We start from the raw sequence: 23,445 nt of genomic DNA on the forward strand, positions 1-23,445 counted from the left end.
CTACAACGAAGGTTCAGTGATCCTACTTTTCGTCATACCAGACATACTCAATTTTTACTCTACTAACAGAACATACACACTGAGAAAGACTTACAGCAAGCAAGAATTAGAAAGTAATTTATCCATGGCAAAATCCGTCTTAACACTGGCAGGCATCCCACTCAGTGGGCTGCAAAATAAGAGTTTTTCATTTTAGAGACATTTGTAGTACAACACTGAAAGTAAATCTATTGCTAATTGGCCAGTCTAACCACATCATTTGTGAGCACTATTCATATTACAGCCCTTTTACATTGTTCTGTACATCTTTTATACCTAAACACAATCCAACGTAATGCAACTTTCTATAACTAAATACAGACATACATTTCAAAGATTACTGAATAAAGTGTGCTTCAGGTTAGATGTAATGGAGTTTTGCTGGTCCACAGTCAGCATCAAGTAATTTTGTGTCCCTAATTCCAAAATTATGAGGAAATCAGCACAGGTATTATTATACGAGATCTTCCTTCATGGAGATGCTTTTACCCCCCCAAAAAAAACCAAAAAAAACAAAAAAAACTGTGACTTTCAGAGACCTTTCGCCATTCTTGCAGAAGTTCTCTTTTACTGTTTCAATATTGCAAGTAAACATGTGTAAGTTTAAAAAAAAAAAAAAAAAGCTATTTTAGGTAGTTGATATTTAGAATCTTTAAGACACTTCCTTTAAAAGTACTTGTGTAGCAAAAACAAATTATTTCACAGAATCCCGGAATGGTTCAGGTTGGAAGGGACCTTTAGAGGTCATCTAGTCCAACTCCCCTGCTCCAGCAGGGACACCCAGAGCACGTGGCACAGGGTGGCATCCAGGCGGGTTTTGAAGATCTCCAGAGAAGGAGACTCTACAACCTCTCTGGGCAGCCTGTTCCAGAGCTCTGTCACCCTCACGATCAAGAAGTTTTTCCTCACATGGAGGTGAAATTTCCTGTGTTTCAACTTACACCCATTATCCTGTCCCCAGTCTCTGCCTGTGATCTTTCACCTTAAAAAAATTCCAGTTTTAATGGTAGGCTGCATCTGACCTTAGGGGGTTAAGATAATCAGATTAAAAAGTTCAGTTAAGGAGGGAGAAAAAAAAAAGTTATATAAGCAAAAGGCACTTCCAAAGAATAAAGAACATGACAAGCCCAGAAATACTGTTTGCAAATATATAAAAACCCTAGTGAACATCAATGCCATCCAAAAACACTCAGGTTTGGTTGCTAGAAACATTTACAGCAGGTCAAAATGACAGCAGATTTTAGTCTTAAAGTTTTTCTTTACAAAACTATATATGCAATGAAGACAGACTATTCATTAAATATAAAAAGCAATTTTATAAAAACACATCAGAAGTTTATTGCTTGAAGAATACAGCATATGAAAAAAGCACAAGAATGTCCAAAAGAAAGGTCACAAGGATCCAAACATATTACACCATACATACCAGATGCAGTTAAAATGTTAACCTGAATTCTGCATCAGGAAAAAAAAAAAAAAAAAAGCAGCGTGAAAGTATATCTAATATTGTTTATTTAAAAAGAAAAGACTCAAAACAGAAAGTGTGAAGGTGTTACAGTACAAATTAGAAAAGCCAACACTGCACATTAACATTGTATCACTAGACTAGATTTTCTATCCTTGGTACTTAAACCTTTACAGAAAACCACTTCCTTAGTCAGATCTTTCCTAACATATTTCATGTAGTATCCATGATTTTTTTTTTAAACTTGAAATATTTAACTTTTTTTTTGTGAGTTTTCGCTGCATGAATGCATTTAAGGAAGCGTTCACATTTATTCAATATTTAACTTAATGCATCTCAAATTTAAATCAACAGTCACTACATGACTGAGATCTAAGAACGTACCAATTGTACCTTGTTCTTACCTAAAAGATCTTACCTAAAAAAGGGCACATCACTTTCTGCTTGCATCATCATGCAAACAGACTACTGTAGCCCTCCTCAAGGATTCCAATTAGAGCAAGTTGCTGAGGACCTAAGTTAAAAAACAACCCACATTGTTATACAGCTACTGGATCATCTACAGCAGTATGCAAGTGGCTTTTCTATTCTGCTCAGATTTGTGTACCAGAAGATATGCCAATATTACTTCAAGTAACACATTAAAACTCAGTAATGGACACTACTGTGCTTTATTTCAACACAAAGAACAGCTGCTCATCCATTAATCAAAATTTCCAAATCAACTATCAAAAGGACTACTACATCACTTCTGTTCCATGTATTGCTGATCACTCTTGGGGAATAGTTTATCAAAAACCTGGATTTACCTATAAACCAATTTGAATGAAGAAAATGCTATCTTTCAACAAGGAATCTTAGTAATCTGGTGGCAACCTAGTCTGGAAAATGTTAGCATTATGCTGACAACAATGACTAATCAAGGTTAAATAAAATCCCTCTTTTACTGTAAGCATGCTCTTAGCTTCAGCTTTTGCCTTCATAGGCTTGAACACTTAATCATTCCCAGTAACACAGTGAAACTAAAACAATTCTGTTTCATCAGGTTCCAGCTTTACATTTCAACAATATGAATATATCTGGACTACGCAAGAAATACCATCAACAACAGTTAACATTAAACTGGAGTGAAATAATAAGAATAATTAGTCCTCCAAACCAGGCAGTCTTTGAAATGAAATATTCAGCTAGTTAGGACTTTCAAATGGATGTCATAATAAAACCATGGGTTTACTTTTTTCACCCCTATACAAAAAATGACTGAATTTGTACAACTCCTATTAAACATACCTTTTCCTAGCTTGGTGAAAATGTATCATTTTCAAATTTGTAACAAGTGTGGTATTTGAGCATATATAATATTTATTGCCATTTACATCCTCATTTTAAAAAAAGAACTAAGAATTCAGACTCTACAATACTGAACTCTGCCTTTTTTTCCCCCTAACAGATTATGCCTACTATACCACTCCCCCCAAAAACAATTAAAAATTCTAAGTAAGATTTTATAGTTTAGTTAAAAGGGAAGAAATGCAAATGCGGATTTAGAGCTTTTTGTATAAATCTCACTATATTTTATAAACTTGTTGTTTATCGTAACACTGTTTATTGATCAAATAAATGACGCACTGCTATCTAAAATTTCCATATACACCATTAAAAATCCAAAGTTGATATGATACTGAACCTTAAATCTTCAAGAGTTCAAAAAAGACAGTTTATACATGTACAGCACACAACAGCAGACACCCCTAGAATATCAATTGCCAGTCCATGATGCATACAAAATTACAGGTAAGCATTCATTTCACTGTTTTCATTGTGCAGGAAAAAAATATTTCTTAGTGGAGACAGAAACTCAGCTGGTGAATTTCAGATATCATCTTCATCATCTTCATCCTGAGAGGATCCTGCCTGATTGGATGCACTGGCTGAGGCAGCAGCAAGCTGTGCTTGTTGGGCTGCTTGTTGCATCTGTAGCCATTCCTGCTGTGCCAGTTCTGCTTGCTGCTGTCTAGCCTAAAGACAAGAATTCAATTGTTAAAGTCTTTCAGTAACTTGTGAAGAATCTCTAGAGCACCTTAGCTTTAAGATCAATTTTATTTGCACCTGCAGTTTCTGACAGGCTATTTTCTACAGCTTTTATCAACTGCACTTGCCTTTGCAGTTTGTACAAAGATGCACAGCTAACTTATCTCAGATCTGCAATATAAACAACTTCTTTTGATAAAACCTTTTTTCATTCTTGCTGTTGACAAAACATCTTCTCCAAAGGAGCAGAAGAGATACTCAAAGAGGCCACCATCTTGAGCATTTAGCCTTACAAAAACACAAGACAGGGGGTACTGTACTTAACTTCCAGCATAAGGATAATACAGAAACACTTCCTAATAGGAAAAACAAAAAACACACCCCTAGGTGAGGCAGAGCAATGGAAAGTTTAAGCTTCTACTAATGTGCTGTCCTACAATTGTGCTCCACAGACATGCTATTACAAAAAAAAGTCTTCTTTGCTAAGTTCTCAAATGAGAATGCGCAAATTAAGGAAGTCTTTGTTGAGAATGGTACAGTCCTTTAATTACATGAATCAAAGCTGCTAACAAAACATTTCAAGTAGTTCGGCTATATGCCCACTCACTTTTCTATTGAGAGTTTTCACTTGTTTTTCAGCAGATACTATTATTGCAACAGTATTCTAGTTACTTGTATTCAGGAACAGTCACAACTTCAATTTTTGTTTAGTGAAAGCACTGGAAAGAGTTCCTTAAAATTAAAATTCTTCAGACATTTTACTTTCCTCCCTTTATGAGTTGTCATTAATATTGCAATAAATTCCTTTCCAACTCCATTTCACTCATTGATTTTTTTATTTTTCCAGAGCATCCACAAATAAGGCGGTTTTCCAGACTTCAAAAAGCTCAAGAATGAAGTTTTGGAAAGTGATCAGAAAAACAATTTATCTATTTAGTACAAGTGGGAAAAAAAAATCCCACATTGTAAGTGTCACGACTCCTCCTAGTCTACTCTAGCATAAAAAGAACAAAATTTTACAGGGGTAAAAATCTCTACTCAGTGAGGGCTTTTCATTATTTTCAACTTTAAATGGTAGCAAAGTTACAAAGCATTAAAAATAATTTAAGATTTTAAGTAGTTTTAGATACAGGAAGACAACAGCATTTTTAATCCATGTAGCATAAGTATTTTCACATTAGGGAATAACAGGGCTCCCTACTGACCTTAATACAATTAAGTTTACTGTACACTTAACAAGGTGATGCACACGCACACACCAAGAATCAGAGGCTCAGCACTTCACATGAACAGATCATTTTGTTCACCCTTACCCTGACATATAACTACATCATTTCAGCCATTTGAAAATTAGGAAAAAAATAAAAGGCTTTTAGCCAGTACAATCCAAAGGAATTATCAAGATCTGGTGAGTTTATTCTTTAACTGCTCAGGTTATTTCAAAGAACTTTCCCCCCCACCCTCCTCCAATGCATAGTGAGGGATATTTCCCACCTCCAAGTCACATCTGTGAAGGTCTTTATGTTACACAGGTATCTATGGACATATATTAACACTGGGATGTGCCATTCCACTGACTTCAGGTATTTAAAATTCTCCAAGCTGTAGGTGTCCAAGCATTTACACTATTAATACGAAAATATTTTAAGACTGGAGCAGGTACTTTTACCACTGAAGCGGTCAGCATTAACATGATGATCTAGAATACTAAAAATATGAAATTTACAAATATGAGTGCATATTTGTATTTCCAGTATTTACTTTCCTTGGAAATAAAATTTCCAAATAAATATTTCCAATAATAATAAAGTGGCCTTTTCCAATAACATATCACAACTGATATTTTTGATAGACATCAGGGCACTGTATTTCAAAAAATATATATATTAAAAAAAAAAACCATATCTCAGCAGGACATTCTTCAGATAAAATGTGGTTTACATAAGTTGGCAACTGTTTGTTTTATTTTACCCTGGAACTAGTATTTCCTCAACACTTTTTTTGCTGCTTTTTCTTTTGTATACCATGTTAACTTACTTGTTAAAAAAAGAAAAATAAGGGGGGCGAGGAGGGAAACAGGTATAAAACTGTTACTTGTAAATCCAATTCTTATCTCAGAAGACGGTATGTTGGTCTTTTTAATGCCAGCATAGGCAGACAAAACTAAAGCAAACAAATTCATCCTAACTACATTGCTGCAGGCTGACAAGAGCCATGTGGTATGCTGAAACTTCAGCTGTCTTCAAATTTATCATGCACTAGAGATTAACATAGGTGGCATCATCATCACATACTATGAAAAATAGTTATTAGTGTTTTGGCGCGATATGAGGATAGTAAAGCCAGAGGGGAGGAGGTTGCAATAATCATATGTGGCAAGACAAGTGAAAAAGCATTTTCACAAGAAAAAATTAAAATAAGTAAGTTGACATAATAAGGCTCACGCCCCGAGTAAGAGAGGAAAACCAAAAGAAGATGCTTCTCACATTGCTTAGTCTAGAGAACGGTCTTATTCTGAAACAAAGAAAAAGAGGAAAAGATGGTGTAGGAAGATAAATACAATTGTTTTTTCAAAAATTTAAACTTGGAGTTGTCTGCAAACTCTCTGCAAAACCTGTGCAGGGGGAAAAAGGCAGAGATGAAAGACTGTACAGATGTCTTGCAAGGAATCGCCTCCTTAAAATTAGATGAATTCGCTCAATCAGAATCTTTTCAGGAATAAAGGAAGATGAGAAGGGACAAATTAAAAATTCTTAACAACTAAACATTTTTTTCCAAATACTTAGAAAATACTGTATCGATGGCCAGTAAAGATATTTCTATTTTCTAATGCATAAAAATTGCTAATTTCCTAAAATACCACCAGTCATTTCTATACCTCCTCAGTCACATAATTCTTCATGTATTCTCCACAACAGAATGGAAATACCTGCCTTAGTACCTTGAAAAAGAAAACTTTTAAAGCCTACAAAATAAGTTAACTAATAAGTTAACTCTTTGTATGAAAGTTCTATTCACCAAATTACAAAAGTAACACGAACCAACACCTTATTTATTGTCTTTAGTTTCCCCAATTCAAACAGGCCAGAGTCAACAGCATCTACAATGCCATAGCAATCTACAAGGAACAGGATACTTCTAGAGGCTTGCACATGTTTTTGTTGCACTAGGTCTACAGCATTAATTATTCTAACCGCGTGTATACCAGTCCCGGCTCACTTACTTTTGCAAATAATTCCTGTTGCTGCCTTAGAAGTTCTTCTTCTGGAATGCCGAGGTTTTCCAAGCGCGAACTGGCCTTTCTTCTCTTTAGTGCTACTGTTTTGCATTCTTGTAAGACTTCTTTTACTTCACTGATATAGGAGCCAAAACCCAAACTTTCCAGTGCTAAAAAAAGGAAAGAAAGAAAACACATTGTACATCTTTTATATGACTCCTGACAGTAGATATCAATTTGCTTATTCAAAAAGAGTTCTTCTAAAAAAAGGTTGCCAGCTTAAGCATTCTTCTTTCATTGGCTGATGAAACACCGTTTTTGTAATGATCTGACAGCTATTTTCCCTGTCTCTTCTCCTACACCATTCTTCATAGTATCAAGCTAGAAAAAATAAAGCTAGCCCAGCACAACCATAACCAGACTGCACTTGATGACAATCCAGGAGATTCAGAAAGATTTCCTATTTTCCCTAACAGGACAGGCATTATTCTTGAAGACATTTTTATCCCACATTTTACACACCAGATGAAGGAGGTGAAACATAGGAAGGACTTCTTGCTTATCTGAATTGTTCACTTTTAATCTCTTAGGGACTTTATCTTGCCATTTTTTTTGCATGTTTTCAATAGATGGTAAAACAGCTACCTACTATAACAGCAAGAATATGATGCATGGAAAGTAATCACAGATCTTTTATTAAGGCAGAAACAATGTATATTTCTTTATAGCTATGTTTTTTGTATTTATTCCTTAATATGTAAACTCACCAAAAAACTAACCATATCCTACATACATATTTAAAAATCTATAAACAATGTGTGACTTTTTTTTCCTTAATTTCTACAGAGAAATTCTTTTACTTAGTCCTACAAGCAAATGTGCTTGGAAATTAATTCCAACACTTTCACCAGACAATAATAATAATCATCATCATCATCAAAAAAGCAACCATCTCCTACAATAAGATTCTTTCCAAGAATGGAAAATTCTGACAAAGGACAAACAAGTGACCAAGTGCACACTGTTTCTCGATTCACTTATTTACCTCCATGTGCCTACAACCCCTGCAACATGGAAGCTATTGCAAAATACAGTAGAAATATTACATAAACACCGATTTTATTAGCAACAAGTCTCAGCTTATCAAAATAGGTAGTCACCTCCAGTGTTTATACATATTACAATTCTCCTTACAAGATGAGATCTTACTTTACTGCAACCTATGTTACAAGCTATTCAAGAAACTGCACTAGAACAAACTACACAACAACAATCAACATCAATAACACGTTATAACCTAACTCTTATTTACCCTGATTCACTCTACAGTTTGAATTTCATTTTGTAAGAATCTTTTCCTGCTCTTGAGTAAGGAGGCACAGCACTGTTTCATGTCAAAGAGATCCTGCAAGCTTCTAGCTTCCCACCCTGGGCCCAGGAGACCCTCAGGGCACTGTCTTCAACACAACAGTGCAGGGCAGCTGCCTTATTACGCAGCACTAGCGGTCCCTTAACACATCCCATTTATTTGGGAAATGAATTTAGACAATCCCCAGTTCTATAGGGGAAAAAAAAAAAAAGACAGGATAATTTAGAGATAATTAAATGATTTTAAACACGGTATATGAGTTCAGCCGCAGTCCACTGAGACAGCAGAAACAAGAGAGACTAGCAAACAAAAGATTGCCCAGTTTCACCAAAATCTTTCAAGCACTTGTTTAACATGACCTCAGCAGACGGGAGGTAAATATATGCTTCATGGTGCAGAGCTAGTTGCTCAAGTGGCTTTATAAATGCCGCCAAAATACTTGAGCCCACTGAACTTCAAAATTTAAAATATATGAACTACTCCAAGTCATAATTTATGCTTTTTAAAGCATAAAAAACTTAAAGCCCTGCAACTCTATCTTCATTCAGACAAACCATCACAGCACATTCAAAGGTATTCATCAAAAGCACATTCATGGTCATCAGGTTAGCAATTTCCTTCACTAGAGCATGAAGGAACTTTGAACACCATAATAGATTATAGGCAGTAGATTTTTAAATCTTTCAGAAACAAATCAAGGCTTACAAAATACATGTATGGAAAGAGCAAACATCTCTTTATAAAAGCATGGAGCATTCCTCCAGAGCTTCCTCCCATCTAAAGGGCTTTTGTGGCAGATCTCCAATTGATTACTATAGCACAATTAGTTCTATGTTTGTTTTTATTACAGCCAGGTTTGGAAATCTGACATTTTTACCTCCTTTTAAAAATAAAATTAATTTCCAAAGTGAGATTTGAAACCTTAACAAATTTTTGTATTAAATTTTAACATAAGCCCTATAAACATCTTAACAGTTCATTAAAAGATCCTCTAAGATTTCTCATAAATTCACAGCCTATCTTATTGGACAATTTCATGTAGACGAAGTAATAAATTTCAGAAAAAAATGGTGATTCAACATCTCACCATTTTCATAAGTCAAGGAAAGACTACTTCCTCAGAAATAGTGAGCTCTCATAGCTTCACATAAGAAGCTCTCATAACTCCACCAGATTAGGCTATTTGGATCTTAGTCTAACATGGATCCCAAATGGATTCCCAAGAGCGCAATTCCACCACAGACACGATCTCTGCATAGACTGCTACCTAGCCTTGGTGCTTTGGGCATTCTCCAGGCAAGCTGCTTTGTGTTTTGTTGCTATTACTGAGCATTTGGCACAGTCTCATGATCTCTCATGGGCTTGGAGCAGCCATGGCTGCCCTCTGCCTGTGCTGGTCAGGTGTTTGTGCTACCACCCAGCAAGACAGAGCAGGGAATTCATCCCCTCCGTGCTGGGCCATATTCAGGGAGACCTGGTTCAGCTCATGGCCACACAACCATTTTTGCTAGCACAGCAAAGGAACAAGCATCTTATGCACCATTGCTGCCTACAGCGACAAACTGTAGTTTCATATTACCTCCAACCGCAGGGTGACACCACAAGAACCAGTTCTACCTTCTTTCCCCTTCTCTTTCCCACTGAAGGGCCTTCCCTGCCCCTTGCATCCAAGTGAGGATCTACAAGAGTCAGACTGACAAACTCACCCAACGAAGAACTGTGTTCTCCCAGTTCCCACTGCCTCAACTCATTCCTCTGGCTATGAGGCTGCTGGATCCAGCTCCAAGGAGGGCACAGAATAAGATTCCTCTTTTTGGCAGCCCTTGCTGTTATACTGGACTGGGTGTGATGCCATGCACACTGATCTCATTTTATTTCCAAATAAAGTGGTTTAAGGAATTGAGGAGACTAATATATTTTGATGTTAACAAATTCAGTAATACATAATATTGTTGTCTTGTGGTCATCTTTGTGGCAAAACCATGCCAAGAGGGATTCAAACTACCAAATATCTAGGATGCGTGAAGATGTAACTAGAGAACTGCTGAAATGCTATTTCTATATGCACATAACTTCATTGTTTCCAAAGTGACTTGATCTAAACCTTCATGCCTCACCGAGAGATCAACTGCTATCTAACAAGTACCTAACCTAACCAGTAAATCCAGGTACAACTCCTTTATCTCTGGAGCATTACCAAAAGGATACATTTCCAAGTTTTATTTGGTAAAATGACTAAAATGAACAGATCTAATCTGAAACTAACATTTTCTTTTAACTCTTGCTTTTGATGACTCAAAGACACAGATGGTATACAAAAAAGCACTTGCTTGGGGAACACCTGCTCATGACATAGGCAAAGTCCTAACATTTCAATTTCCTATTGGATATTTCCTATTTGGATAGCCTATAAAAAAACAAACAAACAAACAAAACCCCACTCCTTTATTTTCAGAAATGCAGTATAATCCTCAAATAGCAATAAGTAAAAATTTTTCAAGAACAACTTCTTTTGGGCAGAAAAATACTTTAAGTGAATTATTTATTGTTCTCAACCTTAAAGACTGCATTCTTACATTAAGGACTGAACTCAAACCTTTTGGTGATCACTGGAAGATACTTTCAGTGCATTAAGAAGCATCACATCAAAGCACAAGTTTTACCCTTTACTTCCTGAACTTCTGTAATGAAGCTGCTTTTCTGAACTTCCTGTTGCCAGTTTAAAAATGCATTCTCTGTTTAACATTACAGCTCACATACAGCATGTATTTTTCTTCTGTTATTCATAATGCAGTCAGGTATGGAAGTGCTGTTGGTATGCCAGTAAACATCAGACAAAAGAAAACTCATTTTTTGTTTCATTGGATTAATTAGATAATCCAATAGTGTATTACAAAAAATAAACACAAAGAAAACATTCTTCCCCATTAACTTAATACCTTTGCAGCCCTAGGAACAGCTCCACTACGACTGATTCTCTTTGTGCCAGCTCTACCAGGGAGCTGAATGAGCCTCTCTGGCCGTTTGCAGCTTTACTGCTACCAGCTCAGCTACAGCACACACCGGTATCTCCAACCATTGCTTAAGCAGCAATGTGACCCAAACCATCAACGTGTCCCAAACCAGACATGAAAAGAGATGCGCTGGAAATCTGAGTATAAGCTTAAAAAATTCTCCCTATTTTGGAGCAAAATTCATGGAAAAATGAGTGAGAGAGTGCACAAACTCTCCTTTTATTCAGCATGGGGAAGCACAAGTCAACAGCAGAAAAGGATGCTCTGGCACATGCAGGTTTAAGTGTTTCCTACAGCTAAGAGGAACGGTTCATTTCGGGGCTACTGGGCAGCCCCGCAGACGCACTCAACCATTTATGAGACTCAGCCAAAGGGCCAGGAGCAGTCCGGGCCCCGCACACCCCTTCAGCAGCCCCCAGCCGGCAGGGTGCTAATCCGGTCTGGGCCTCGGGGCCCCTGGCAAGGCCGCCCCGGCAGTGCGGCACGAAGCGCCCCCCCTCGCCCCGGACCTGCCTTGGATGACGTGCTCGGGGGAGATGGTCTTTTTCTCCGACTTGTTGCAGATCTCGTTGGCCTCGGAGGAGATGAGGTGGATGAACTCGGTGCAGCAGTTCACCACAAGCTCGCGGGCGTCGTTGGCCACGCGCACGTTGGGCAGCGTCTCCTTGATCATCTTGTTGATGGCGGCGCGGGGGATGGTGAGGTCGTCGTCGTTGCCCGAGGACGAGGCCATGGCGGCCGCCCCGGCAGCGCTGCGCTCCGGCGCTCGCGGACTCCGCCTCGGCGGCCGCGCGGGGCTCCAGTGCGCGCCGGGCCGGGCCGCGCGGCGGGGCTCGCGGGGGCGGTGAGGGGCGCGGAGCGAGAGCTGAGCGCGGCGCAGCGGGATGCGCGGCCCGGGCTCAGGGCTGCCTCGGCCACGGCACCTGACGCTGCCGCCTCCGCCACATCCTCCGGGGCGCCGGCGCCGCCGCCTTATGAGCCGCAGGAGCGCGGCGGAGCGGCCGGGCGGCGGCGGCGGCAGCGCGGGCCCGGCCGAGCGGGGCCGCCAGGCGGAAACGCGCTGAGCACGGGCTCGGGCTGCCAGCGACGCCGCTTCCGCCGGAAGGCGGCTCAGGCTTCCGGCGCCGGCCGGCACCGGAAGGGCGGGGGCGATGGCGGTGGGGCGGGCTGCGCGCGGGCGGTGGCACCCGGGTCCTGGCCGGGCCTCAGACAAGGCCGGAGCGGGGGAGGGACGTGCGGGGATCGCAGGGGAGACGGAGCCCGAGCCGAGCTCCTAGCCCAGGAGCGGCCCCAGCGGGGAGGGGTTTCATGTCACTGCTGAGTGAGGGTGTTTGTGCAAGAAATACAGCATAGGAAGAAGGGATTTTATTTTGAGAACCTTCAACAAAACTGTCACTGTCAGGCAGCAAGTACCCAGGGCCTTTAAAGCAACATTCATACAATAGTATCATATTAAAAGATTCTAGTTGAACTTTTTAAAGGAGCAAGGAGGGTTTTTTTTTTTTTTTCCATTTAGCAAAGGATGATGTTACAGTGACAAGGGAATACTCTGCTATTAAGCAAAGTGATGAAATAGATTCTCAAAACTGATTTACATACAGTACACAGCTCAGGCTATGTTATATGCTAGTAAGTGAAGAAGATCAGATTCATATTAAATACATAAGTGTCAGTTAACATTCACATTTCCATGAAAACACATATTGATCTCTAAAACACAAGACCTAAACTAACTGAACCTGTGCTTAGAGGATTTTGCTTTCAAGGCTCTGGAAAATGTAAAGCTCAAAATAAATTAATTGAACTGAATATCTTAGCTAACATCTTGAATGCCTTTTTAACAACTGATATTTTAGTAACAGTATACTGTATGAAGTGGCATTTATTGGGAAGGTTTTCCCAAGTCAAAGCTCTTTCTACTTCTCCACCTTAGCAGTTTGATAAAGTTAAGACTTGCACTGAATACTTTGTCATGATGAAAAACCATTTTGTAGAATATATCAATGGGTAGATCTCCATTGGGATCTGCGTACTTCAGAGTTGTCATCGGAGTATACAAGGTGTTGGTTTGATGGCGAAAAGGTGGATTTTCTGCAAGAATTATCTTTACTGTATGCTGCCAAGAAGGAGAAAACAATTTTTAAAGAACTTTATCAAAATAATAATGTAAAAATGGCTTTCAGTTGGGCAGGGGAAGAGTCGAAGAATACACTTCAGAGTTGTGCAAAACTTAATGTGAAGTTTTATTAGAATTTAGTTAAGACTTTTAAAACTTTTTTTAAGCCCAAAGTACTTCTTACTACTTCCAAGTCCTGTTTCTGTTATTCTGTATCATAGTGATATCACCTTCCACAAGTATCCTGAATACTCCTTATCCTTGCATACCCACAATAGCCAATGTCCTCTCCCCGCAACCAGCCTGAACTGTAGAGGGCTTCCTGCAGAAAGCCCTAAACACCAGAAAACCTCTCCCTTTTGGGATGTGCTGGTCTTGGGTACTGAGCAAACTTCACCCTGACAAAGGGACAGCTCTAGTGAGACAAAGAGGGGCCTTAAAAAAACAGTGGGAAGACCATGTTTTATCTGGTGACACTGTGGAATGTCCAGCCTTCACCAGGTAATGTCCAAGTACATCTCTGCCCTCAATGCCATTTAAACTACAATTCACAATTGTCTCTCAAACTCTTTACTATTCATTAAATTATTAAATATAAATAAATAAATAAAATTGTTGGTGAGTTACCTCTGCAACATCCTCAGCACTTTGTCCCAGACTCTGGAAAATTTGTTTGTAATTTTTAAGGTAAATGTTAGTAAACATCTCAGCCGTTTCCTTGTCTGCAGCTGAAAGATCCATTTTCATTCCATCTTCAAAAACTTTTCTTTCAAACTCTGTGACCACCGGGCCTGGTTCGATCAGACTTAACCTGTTCAAAGACATGCTTGTTATTGATTCTTCTCATACTCCTAGCTATCCTTACAGAAGGATATTGAATTGTCAGTTTGGAGTACATGTTAGCAAGCAGTATGAAATGGTAAATTCTGTAATGGTGATTAGCATCTAATGCTAATGGTAACTAGCACCTAAACTTTAACAATTTATTTTGTATGAAGGATGTGAACGTTTCTGTGCCTTTTGTGATGTGCAGTTTATATGGGTTCCTCAGATTGTTTCTCCTAGATAGTAGGAAGCTTTAAACATTTATTCTGAATATATTTTAAAATTGTGTAAAATACATCAGTGATTCAATACTTACTGCAGCTTAAATTTGAGTGCCTGTATAGCTAAACTTTCACAGAATCCTTCCACAGCAAACTTAGATGCAGCATAAACATCATTAAACAGGATACCTGATGGTGCAAACAAGACATCCTGAGAATGTGATTGTATGCAATATACTAATATTTTAATTATTTTGCCAATATTTTAGGTTTAAGAATCTTGCATTTTCCCCAGATTTGTACAATCAAAAGAAAACCAGGAGCACAGCCACTTGTTCCTGAAATTACAGACCATAAAGTTCTATGAGAGATTTTCTTAAAAATGTGCTACAGACATTTAAGACATGATCAGATTTCATCACATATCTTTGTGCAGAGTGTAATAAATGTACTTGCCTTTTCTCCACAATCATTTCCATCAAGAAAAAAATAATAGTAATATTAAATCCTGTTTTCTAGAGAATCTCTAACAGTTGTGTTTAGGTTAAAAACTGGTAGCCTTACCCCCACTAAAAAAGACAATCCACTCTGCAAGTTTTGATGTTAAAATGTCCTGAGAGTAGTTTCGTAGTAAAATGCTACCAAAATACACACACACACACACACACACACACTCATATATACATATATATATAAAGGAGATCTAAGTGCTATACTTCTCATTGTTGGAAGCTGAGCCTTACAGAGTGCAATAGTTTGCTATGCTAGCTACGATTTTTTTTTCAAGTGAAAAGAAGCAAATTTTAGATTTTGAATACTGAACTCTTAGTTTTAAACAAAGAAACAAAACATCTTTGCCTTGTATTCCCATAACACTGCTTATTATAACTATATGGCCACTCTTCCTCTTCTTCATGTCAGGTAAAATCTCCTTCAGGAGCCGAACCAGTCCAAAGAAGTTGGTATCCATCACGGTTTTCATTTCTTCTATGCTCTGACATTCAATAGGTCCAATGAGTCCCATTCCGGCATTGCTAACTGCACAAAATGGAAGGCACAACAGTGAGCAAAAACCTCCATAAACATTAACTTGATTTTTATCAGAAACTGTGATTTTTATCAGAACTGTGATTTTTATCAGAAAGCATTTAAGAGCAAAATGAGAGAGCAAAATAAATGATGGAGACAAAAAGAGCGCTCATGCTGTTAGTAAAGCTTTGTGAATATACCTGTCATTGCCATTTTTTTCTTTTTAATTTTAAATTATGATGTTAATACAATTATTTCTATTTTACTTTTTATCTTATCTCTGATTAGTCCTTTTTATTTAAATAACAAAAGGATTACAGGCAAATGAGCAAAGAGTGATCTATATTTGTTTACTGTTCAGTACTAAGAAGCTACAATGAATTCCCATAGGAATGTGCAGAAGTCTTCAGTTTATCACACATGGCCATGTTCTATTCTACCTTCTGTTAATTTTTTATATTCTATCTTCAGGGAGAGAGAGGGAGAAAAAAGCTTAAATCAGTTAAGCTAACAAAGCTTTATTTGCATCGTAGATTTTATAATTAGGGAATATTGATAAAAAAGGCATTCTGCACTGAAAGTAGTGTATCAGATTGGAGTATAATCCAGTTTGCTAGCAAACCCCCAAAAGAACCTTGTTAATCACTGCTTTAGTAATTTGTCAAAATGAAGGTGGATCCATGATTCTCTTTGAAGAGATCTAGTCACTGATGGTGTAAGCAACTTCCATCTTACTATTATCATTTATTTTACCAAAATAGTATGAAAACACTTCTTACTAAATGGTATGTAAAATAAAACTATAATTGTCAATACAAAATCAGAATACTTTCATTTACATTGTTTCTTTAACTGTTATCTCCCAACTGCTACTACTTCACTATAGGAAATAGGGCTGTGCTTCATCTAAAGGGCAGAAACAGTCTTGTATGTGAAGATGGGGATTTACAATTAGTAAAAATTATCATCTTACCACAGAAACTTCTTTTCTGCAACCACCTTTCTCCTTGGTAAAACAGGGAAAACCCCCTACCTCACAAAAGCGTGGTGAGGTTTAATCCACCTGTGTCTGCATAAGCTTTAAGGATCCTGAATAGAATACGCGATGTAAATATCATTACTTTGATCATTTAAAATTGCACTAATGCAATTCCCTCCAAGTATACAAAAGAACATCAAACAGAAAAGCGATGCCAGTTCATAACATACGTATCCAATACTTGCCTAAAACATCGATCCTCCTGTCGGGAATACTATTCACACACGTCCGAATGGACTCTTCATCACAGACATCCAGTTGTTTAATCTCCAGGGTTTTGCCCAGCCTGGCACCTGCGGCCTCCTCGAGCGGCGCGCTCTTGGCCAGGTTCCGCATGGTGGCAAACACTGCAACACACCAGCAGCAACGGCCGTCAGACACGGCCACAGAAAAGGTCTCCTTTCTACGCAGCATTAAAGAATGTTGCTTGCACAGCTGTATCTTAAACACCAAAAATACAACCAAATGTTTTTGCCACTGAATGTTTTTTTTTTTTGGTATGTAGACATGGCTTTCAGGTTCTGTATGCTTTTTTTTTTAATCACAGCCAAGATGTTTAGCAGAGCAACTGTAATTTTAAGAAAAATTGTAAGACAGCTGCTTCCTCTGGATGTGAAAGTGTTTTTATAAGGTACTTATCAAAACAGAAGTTACCTTTATCATTATTCTGACTTCATTACCCTAACAACTATGAAGCTGCACCCAAATCTCTTAGCTGTAAAACACAGTGGGAATAACTGTAAGGAACTGAATTTCTGCATGTGCTTTATTTGCCCTGTCCTCCATTTTCAGTCATAACAAATGTCTCGTTTTGGGGCAGGAAAATAATTTCCAACTCTTTTGTTGCCCCTGCAGCATTGGAATAATGAAGTGTGCTTTAAGGAAAAAAATGCAGGTTTATAAACCTAATTCCATCTTTTCACCCAGAAACTGACAAATACATTTTGTTCAACAAAAGTTTTAGTAGCATCAAGCAAAACTAGCTAGAGCCCTTAATGTACATCCAGGAAGCATACTGCAGACATTTACAATTATTTGTTTTTTATACTACTGTCCTTTTTTTGTAAGCAATTCACTTCAAATAGGGGTTGAGCTTCAATACAGTTACAGAAATAACATATGCTTACAGAAAGCAGTGTTATCTTCATTACATTTTATTTTCTTGAAAAAAGGGGGAACTAATAAGAAAGGTGTCACGAGACCAAAATCAATCACTTCCGTTAAATCCCAGGAAACAAAAAGAAAAAAGAAGTTACAACCTCAAACAGTTTTTCATAAAAACAAATAACAGAACATATCTTTACCTTTAAATCTTTTCTGTTCATCTCTTGCCATTTTTACCGCTAAGGCCAGTCCAATTCCTGAAGAACAACCTGTAATGAGAACATTTCTTCTTGCCATTCTCTTTAGTGAGCGGAACAAGCAGGAGTTCTGGCAACTCAGAGGCGCAACAGCCTAAATGTAGCTACAGCGTAATGTAATCAGCCTTTAATGCTATCACCAGCTTTCCTGAGTCAACAAATCTGAAAATGCACACCTTGAGACTGCAAGATTAAGGGGATAATCTCCATCTAGGCAAAAACAGAAACTCATGCAGGAGCATCTGCTTATAATCCTCATTATCACCACGGAATAGATCTAATACAGTTTTGTATTAAACTTTGAAATGAGACATTCATAAACTACACAGATATTCTCCAAATGTCCATGTTTCCAGTGGAAAAATGTTTTGCAAGCTACTGGCAGGGAAAGCCTTGCTACAGTTACAATCAGTCTGTAGTGTTGAGTTCTCCAGACACACAGAAGGGAAGTAAACTGCACCCAAAACATGATCCCCTTGGTAAATACTTTCAGGCTTCCTATGCTTGGAGCACCCTCTCCATTTTTTCATGCAACAGAATAGTGAATGGATTTATTCTCTGCTGTCTTACTGACTATTATATAAGTGCTTGCACCTACATGTCTTGAAAGGCTTGAGAGAAAAGGTAAATTGAAAATGCATTTAGAAAAACATAAATTGTTTAGACAGATTGCTCACTTTTTTTTTTTTTGGTCCCTATGCCCATCCAAGACCATGAACAGGCCAGCTTTGCACATCCTCACAGCCACCGAAATCTCTTTGAACACTTTCTATTCACCAACTGACAGGCTGCAAAAATAGAAAGAACAAAGCCCACCCCACCTCCCAAGTACTAGAGTAGTATCTGGTGTTTCAGTTTTGCAGCAAATATTCCACAAGCTTCAGATACAAACCCCAAATTAAGTAGTGGGACAGCTGGACTGGCACTTTGGTGCCGTTCACCTTTGATACGCAACAGCCATAGACATGCTGCAACACAGAAATAAAAAACAGTCTCTTGTGAAGCTTAATTCCTTTTTTGTCGCTCAAGATATCTTTATAAGCAATTAGCCTTCTCTACAGCACTCAGCTAACTGCAGTGCAATCTGTTACACTGAGAAAAATATATTCCAAGAGTCAGTGACCCCATGTTAACGCAAGAGTTCAGAAGAATGAACTTAGTGTTCCAAGGGTCCTGTAAATGCAAATTGGGTAACAACTCAAGAAAAGTAGGACTCCACAGAAATATTTCACTGAAGTGACAATGTTAGGAAGAAGATTCCTGTTTTCCCCACATAGGCATATACACTTGAACAGTATAGCAAGTGGAATCATTAACTCCTCAGGTAAGCAGCAAAATAATCAGACAGCATCCCTAATTAGTGAGAAATGTAACTGTGAGAAATGTATGATTCCACCTACTTGTCAGGTTTGACAAACAGCTTTACTGGAGAAAGCAATGCCCGCATAAACACTTTCAGTACAAACACTATTTAGCCGATTCGGTTATTAGGCAAAAATGGTTCTGCTGCTCATGCACATTTATATTTAGTGCGCTCAGGAGGGGCAAGTGAGGCTTTATGCAACAACATTAGTGGAATTCTGCTACTGTTATGATGCAACTGTTGTTAAGGATGAAATCCTAATTTGAAAGGGATAAATATTCCTTTGCTTTAAAAGATCAAGCTGAAATTTGATGCATAGATTTCTAGCCTGAAGGCAAACTGCTCTGTGTAAACTTGGGGGAGAGGGGAGAATAAGATATTTGTTGTTGTTTGTTTGTTTGTTTCAATTATTACACTGGCCAACTTAATTCTAAAGTTTTCAATTTGCTATTATATAGAGAAATAAATGTTTGACTTGAAACATATATGTCAGTAAACCAAGTAAACTATTTTTTGCCACATCATAAATAGTGCAAAACTTCAGAAGCACATAAATTAGATGTGTATCTTGCTCTTTTGGAAGTGGCAAAATGTGTGTCTGGTGCTGTACAAGTACCAAAGTAGTGCAGCTACACTTGTGAGCATATTTCTGTAAGTAGTGAACAGGACCTACCACCTCGTGCAGAGGTTGGCACACCTGCCCCTATACAGTTACTGAAATACAAGAGCCTGTTTTGCTGCACCAAATACTCTCTAAATACCCAAAACATAATTTGGGCTTAATTTTTAAATTGTAGTACATTCATTTTTGTTCCTCCTGCTCTATGTCAAGGAGCTTTGCTAATATGATTTTATGAATTATGTATAGCATGGTTTAATGCATGGAAGCCAGGTGTGCATTACCTGCACTCAGTTCAGGCAACCGGTCAGATTTCTTTGACTCTTTCATAAATACAAATGTTAAGGACAGCCAAAACATTTCTGTACGTGTAATACATTTGGAATGTGTAATGTGTGTGAATGTGTAATGCATTTGGAAATCTAGCAATAATCATCTTTTGGAATGCATGGTTATGATGCTTCTTTATTCAGAAGTAGCTTTTATAGGTGCTCTTCTGAAAACAAAAACAAATCAAAAAACCACAAAACACCAGCTTCAGCCTTCATATCCCTGTTTCATACCTTTTTTACATCTGAAAAAAACCACCTGGAGTAAAGCAATCAGATTTTCCCAGAGTGTCTATTTATGGTCTGGATCAAATCAGTCTCCTAGAATATCTTACAAACCTGTCAATTTTAATAAGATGTTGTTTCTGTACATTGGATATGTACAAAAAGAAAGAGAAATATTCCAGATCAGAAACTATAAAGCAATACCACTCTTAGAAATCAGCTAGGGAACCCAAGTACGTGGATTAAAATCCTAGTAAAAACACAGTAGCTGAAATTCATTTCTACAATTCAAGGTACTTAAAAATAAAAATTTATTTCTCGAAAACAAAATAATAATTATATCAAGGTAATAATATCAAACACACTTGAAAAAATAAAAAAGTTGGCATTTGTATCAGTACAAATACACTCATTATTTACAACTCTTCTATATTAAAATTTCCTCTTTGAATGCAGTGCTGCATGCAGTGCCGCCTGAATGCAGGCAGCAAGAGCTTGTGTGGCTACTGTGTGTCCAGTGAGAGACATCCTTCCTTCACAACTCTTGCCCCTGGAACAAAATGTCTGTGATCAGAATCTGCCTTTAAACCTCCCTGCTGAATTTACCAAATCAAAATATATTTGTTTCAAGATACTACTTTTCACAATGAAGATTTCTCTTACAAAATTAAGCAAAGTAATTGCAGAAGTCTCAAGTCTATGGATTCTTTTTTAAATTGTTATCTAGACTAAAAGTATTATCATATTTTGATTACTCCTCTTATGGCTGAAGTCAATTTGCTTTCAAAATCAGGGTCACTCAGAAATTTTAATATAAATTTACCTCTAGCACATAAGTAGTAAAACATAATACAGAACAAACTGATAAGAAGTAAAAATACAGAATGCAAATCTCTTAAAAAAATGTACACTTTGAAACATCATTTGGATTGTTCTGTACAACATAGAAAGTTCCAATAAAATTTGACTGGATTATTGTGTTTACATTCCTAACGAGTTAAGTCTCTAAGAATTCAGGAGATGTTTATGAAAAAAAAAAACAATAGTGTCAAAATATTTAAGTCGGTAAAGAAGGGGAAAAAATATGATTTATAGCGGTACAATTTGGTAAAAGTCTTGTTAATATAATCTTTCTGATTTTACAACAATACAAAGGAAAAACAGACAAGCACCTTACTAGTTTTTATTTTAAATTTCTAATGGTTTGGCACACTTAGGAAAAAAAAAACACCAACAACACAAGTTGTATTTAGTTGTTTGACGCTTCACTTTTACAAATTAAAAAAAAAAAAACACCCCAAAATAATAGGAGTGTTTGAAGATCAATCAAAAAAACTCTATAAAATATGATCCATATCAACTATGATTACATTAGCCAGTATTATGGCACCACCGAAAGATCCATGAAGCCGATGAGAACCAGACTGGTGAGGGGAACCCCTTGCCCAGCCCACGTGCTTTGCAGGGGTTTTACTTCACAGTGGCATCTCTGCTCCTGCAGACTGAACGTGGACCTCCTCCTTGCACTTGTGCAGTACCACTTCCAGTTTGTTCTCATCAGAAAACTATCCAGTTCAACATGCTTAGATAGGAATCTTCTAATATATGGCAACAGACCCTATGGCTGCAGTTAATTTTAGGTACAAGAGCCGTTATGTTGTTTGTACCTGTTCACTCTTAGCTAGGTGATTATTCTTTAATGAGAATGCTGTTTATAGAGTACTCAGACATCTGTAGGAAGTACATAATGAGCTTAGTGCTCATTGAACAAAAGACTATTATACTAGCTTCTGTTTATTTTTATACTATGATTAGATGCATTATCCTCCTCATAGGGTTTTGGATATTACAATACTACTAATACATAACAAAAATGTATATATTTTTGAACAAATACATTTTAAAAATGATGAACTGTATATTGATTTGGACTGAATTGCAGCAAAATAACCAACTCTTACATGACATGTTCCTCCTGTCTAATCCTTTAACAGGGTGGAAAAAAAAGAACAGACCTGTGGTCTTGTATATTACAGGAAGTTAGGTAGGATTAATGTTTTAGGTCTCCTAGGCCTAAATTTGTATGAATCTCTTCAGCTGTTTCTTGTTTGTCAATAAGTAGAAAACAAAGTGAAAGAGACTATTGTAAAAACAAAAAAAAAAAAAAAAAAAACAAAAAAAAAAGAAGTGATCAATAATTTCCCTTTCTTCATTGCTGCCGGTAAAAGATCCTTTGAATACAAAAGACTGTTCTGTGTACAGAATTTGCCTTCAATATTTTATGTATACATAATCAAATCAACTTACCTTGTCAGGCAACCGTTCACTTGCAGCATGAACCATTTCATCTCTGATCTGAAGTTTTTGCTGCAGATTACTGACAGCATTTTGAGCCTCTTCTAACTCTCTCTTCATCTGTTTCAACTGTCCACTGAGAAGGCAAGAACCAGATTTTTGGTATTCTGTTGATGGCTGCCATTTTGCTTGCTCTTTCTGATGAGTCATCTTCTTAAATTTAGAAATATGACAAAAACATTGTAAGATTTACCTTACATTAATCTTTGTCAATCGAAGTATTTACCCTATCTTACTTGATAAATCAATTTTCAAACTTACTACTGTTAACATAATTTTCTTATTTCAGGAAAAAACTGTGGCCATTAATTTGCCATAAGAAAGAGTCCTTTACCATTGTTATTTAAGTATTTTTTTAATCAGGAAAGGACTCCAAATTCCCACAAAAAGAAAAATGAAAGGCCATTCTGAATGTTCAGCAAGATTTTTCCACTTCCTCTATTTGGAATACTGAGAACTTCTAAGGGTAGTATAGTACTATTTTGTAACAAGATCTTTATCACAGATCAAAGCAAATAAAGAATGATTCAGCTGAAAAAATCTGGAACCTGGTTATTTTCTGAGTTCCTGGAAGGGCAGGGGAAGAGCAGAAAAGTAAACCTCTGTGTAGAAACAGATACTAATTCCTATCTTGTAATAATATGTTTGCTGTAAAAAGCAGGCAAGAGGACATATGAGGGGGGAAAAAAGAGCAAAACAAGACCACACACACACTGTACACACAGATCCTTTCAGCAAATACACTGAGTACATATAGGCAAGCAATAGAGCATTTAGAAATCCTTATCTAGAATTAGAACAGAAACTTTCTGTGGAAGATTGGTCATC

General features: G+C 37.5%; 2 protein-coding genes across 2 annotated transcripts; both read right to left on the minus strand.

The window, feature by feature from the left end:
- Positions 1–1,948: 1,948 nt before the first annotated feature.
- Positions 1,949–12,185, minus strand: DR1 (down-regulator of transcription 1). Its single transcript, XM_088524519.1, has 3 exons — positions 11,649–12,185; positions 6,759–6,922; positions 1,949–3,523 (listed from the first exon to the last, which is right to left on the minus strand). The coding sequence occupies exons 1-3, from the start codon at positions 11,866–11,868 to the stop codon at positions 3,377–3,379; spliced, it is 531 nt and encodes a 176-aa protein (XP_088380645.1). The 5' UTR covers positions 11,869–12,185; the 3' UTR covers positions 1,949–3,376.
- Positions 12,186–12,813: 628 nt separating this feature from the next.
- On the minus strand, positions 12,814–18,052 carry LOC104569180 (retinol dehydrogenase 8). Its single transcript, XM_088524536.1, has 6 exons — positions 17,670–18,052; positions 16,547–16,712; positions 15,156–15,331; positions 14,393–14,486; positions 13,879–14,062; positions 12,814–13,251 (listed from the first exon to the last, which is right to left on the minus strand). The coding sequence occupies exons 1-6, from the start codon at positions 17,764–17,766 to the stop codon at positions 13,018–13,020; spliced, it is 951 nt and encodes a 316-aa protein (XP_088380662.1). The 5' UTR covers positions 17,767–18,052; the 3' UTR covers positions 12,814–13,017.
- Positions 18,053–23,445: the final 5,393 nt, after the last annotated feature.

This window comes from Tinamus guttatus, unplaced genomic scaffold (assembly GCF_059628265.1).
Source record: "Tinamus guttatus ecotype Peru unplaced genomic scaffold, ASM5962826v1 Tinamus_guttatus_pri_ptg000211l, whole genome shotgun sequence".
NCBI lineage: Eukaryota > Metazoa > Chordata > Aves > Tinamiformes > Tinamidae > Tinamus > Tinamus guttatus.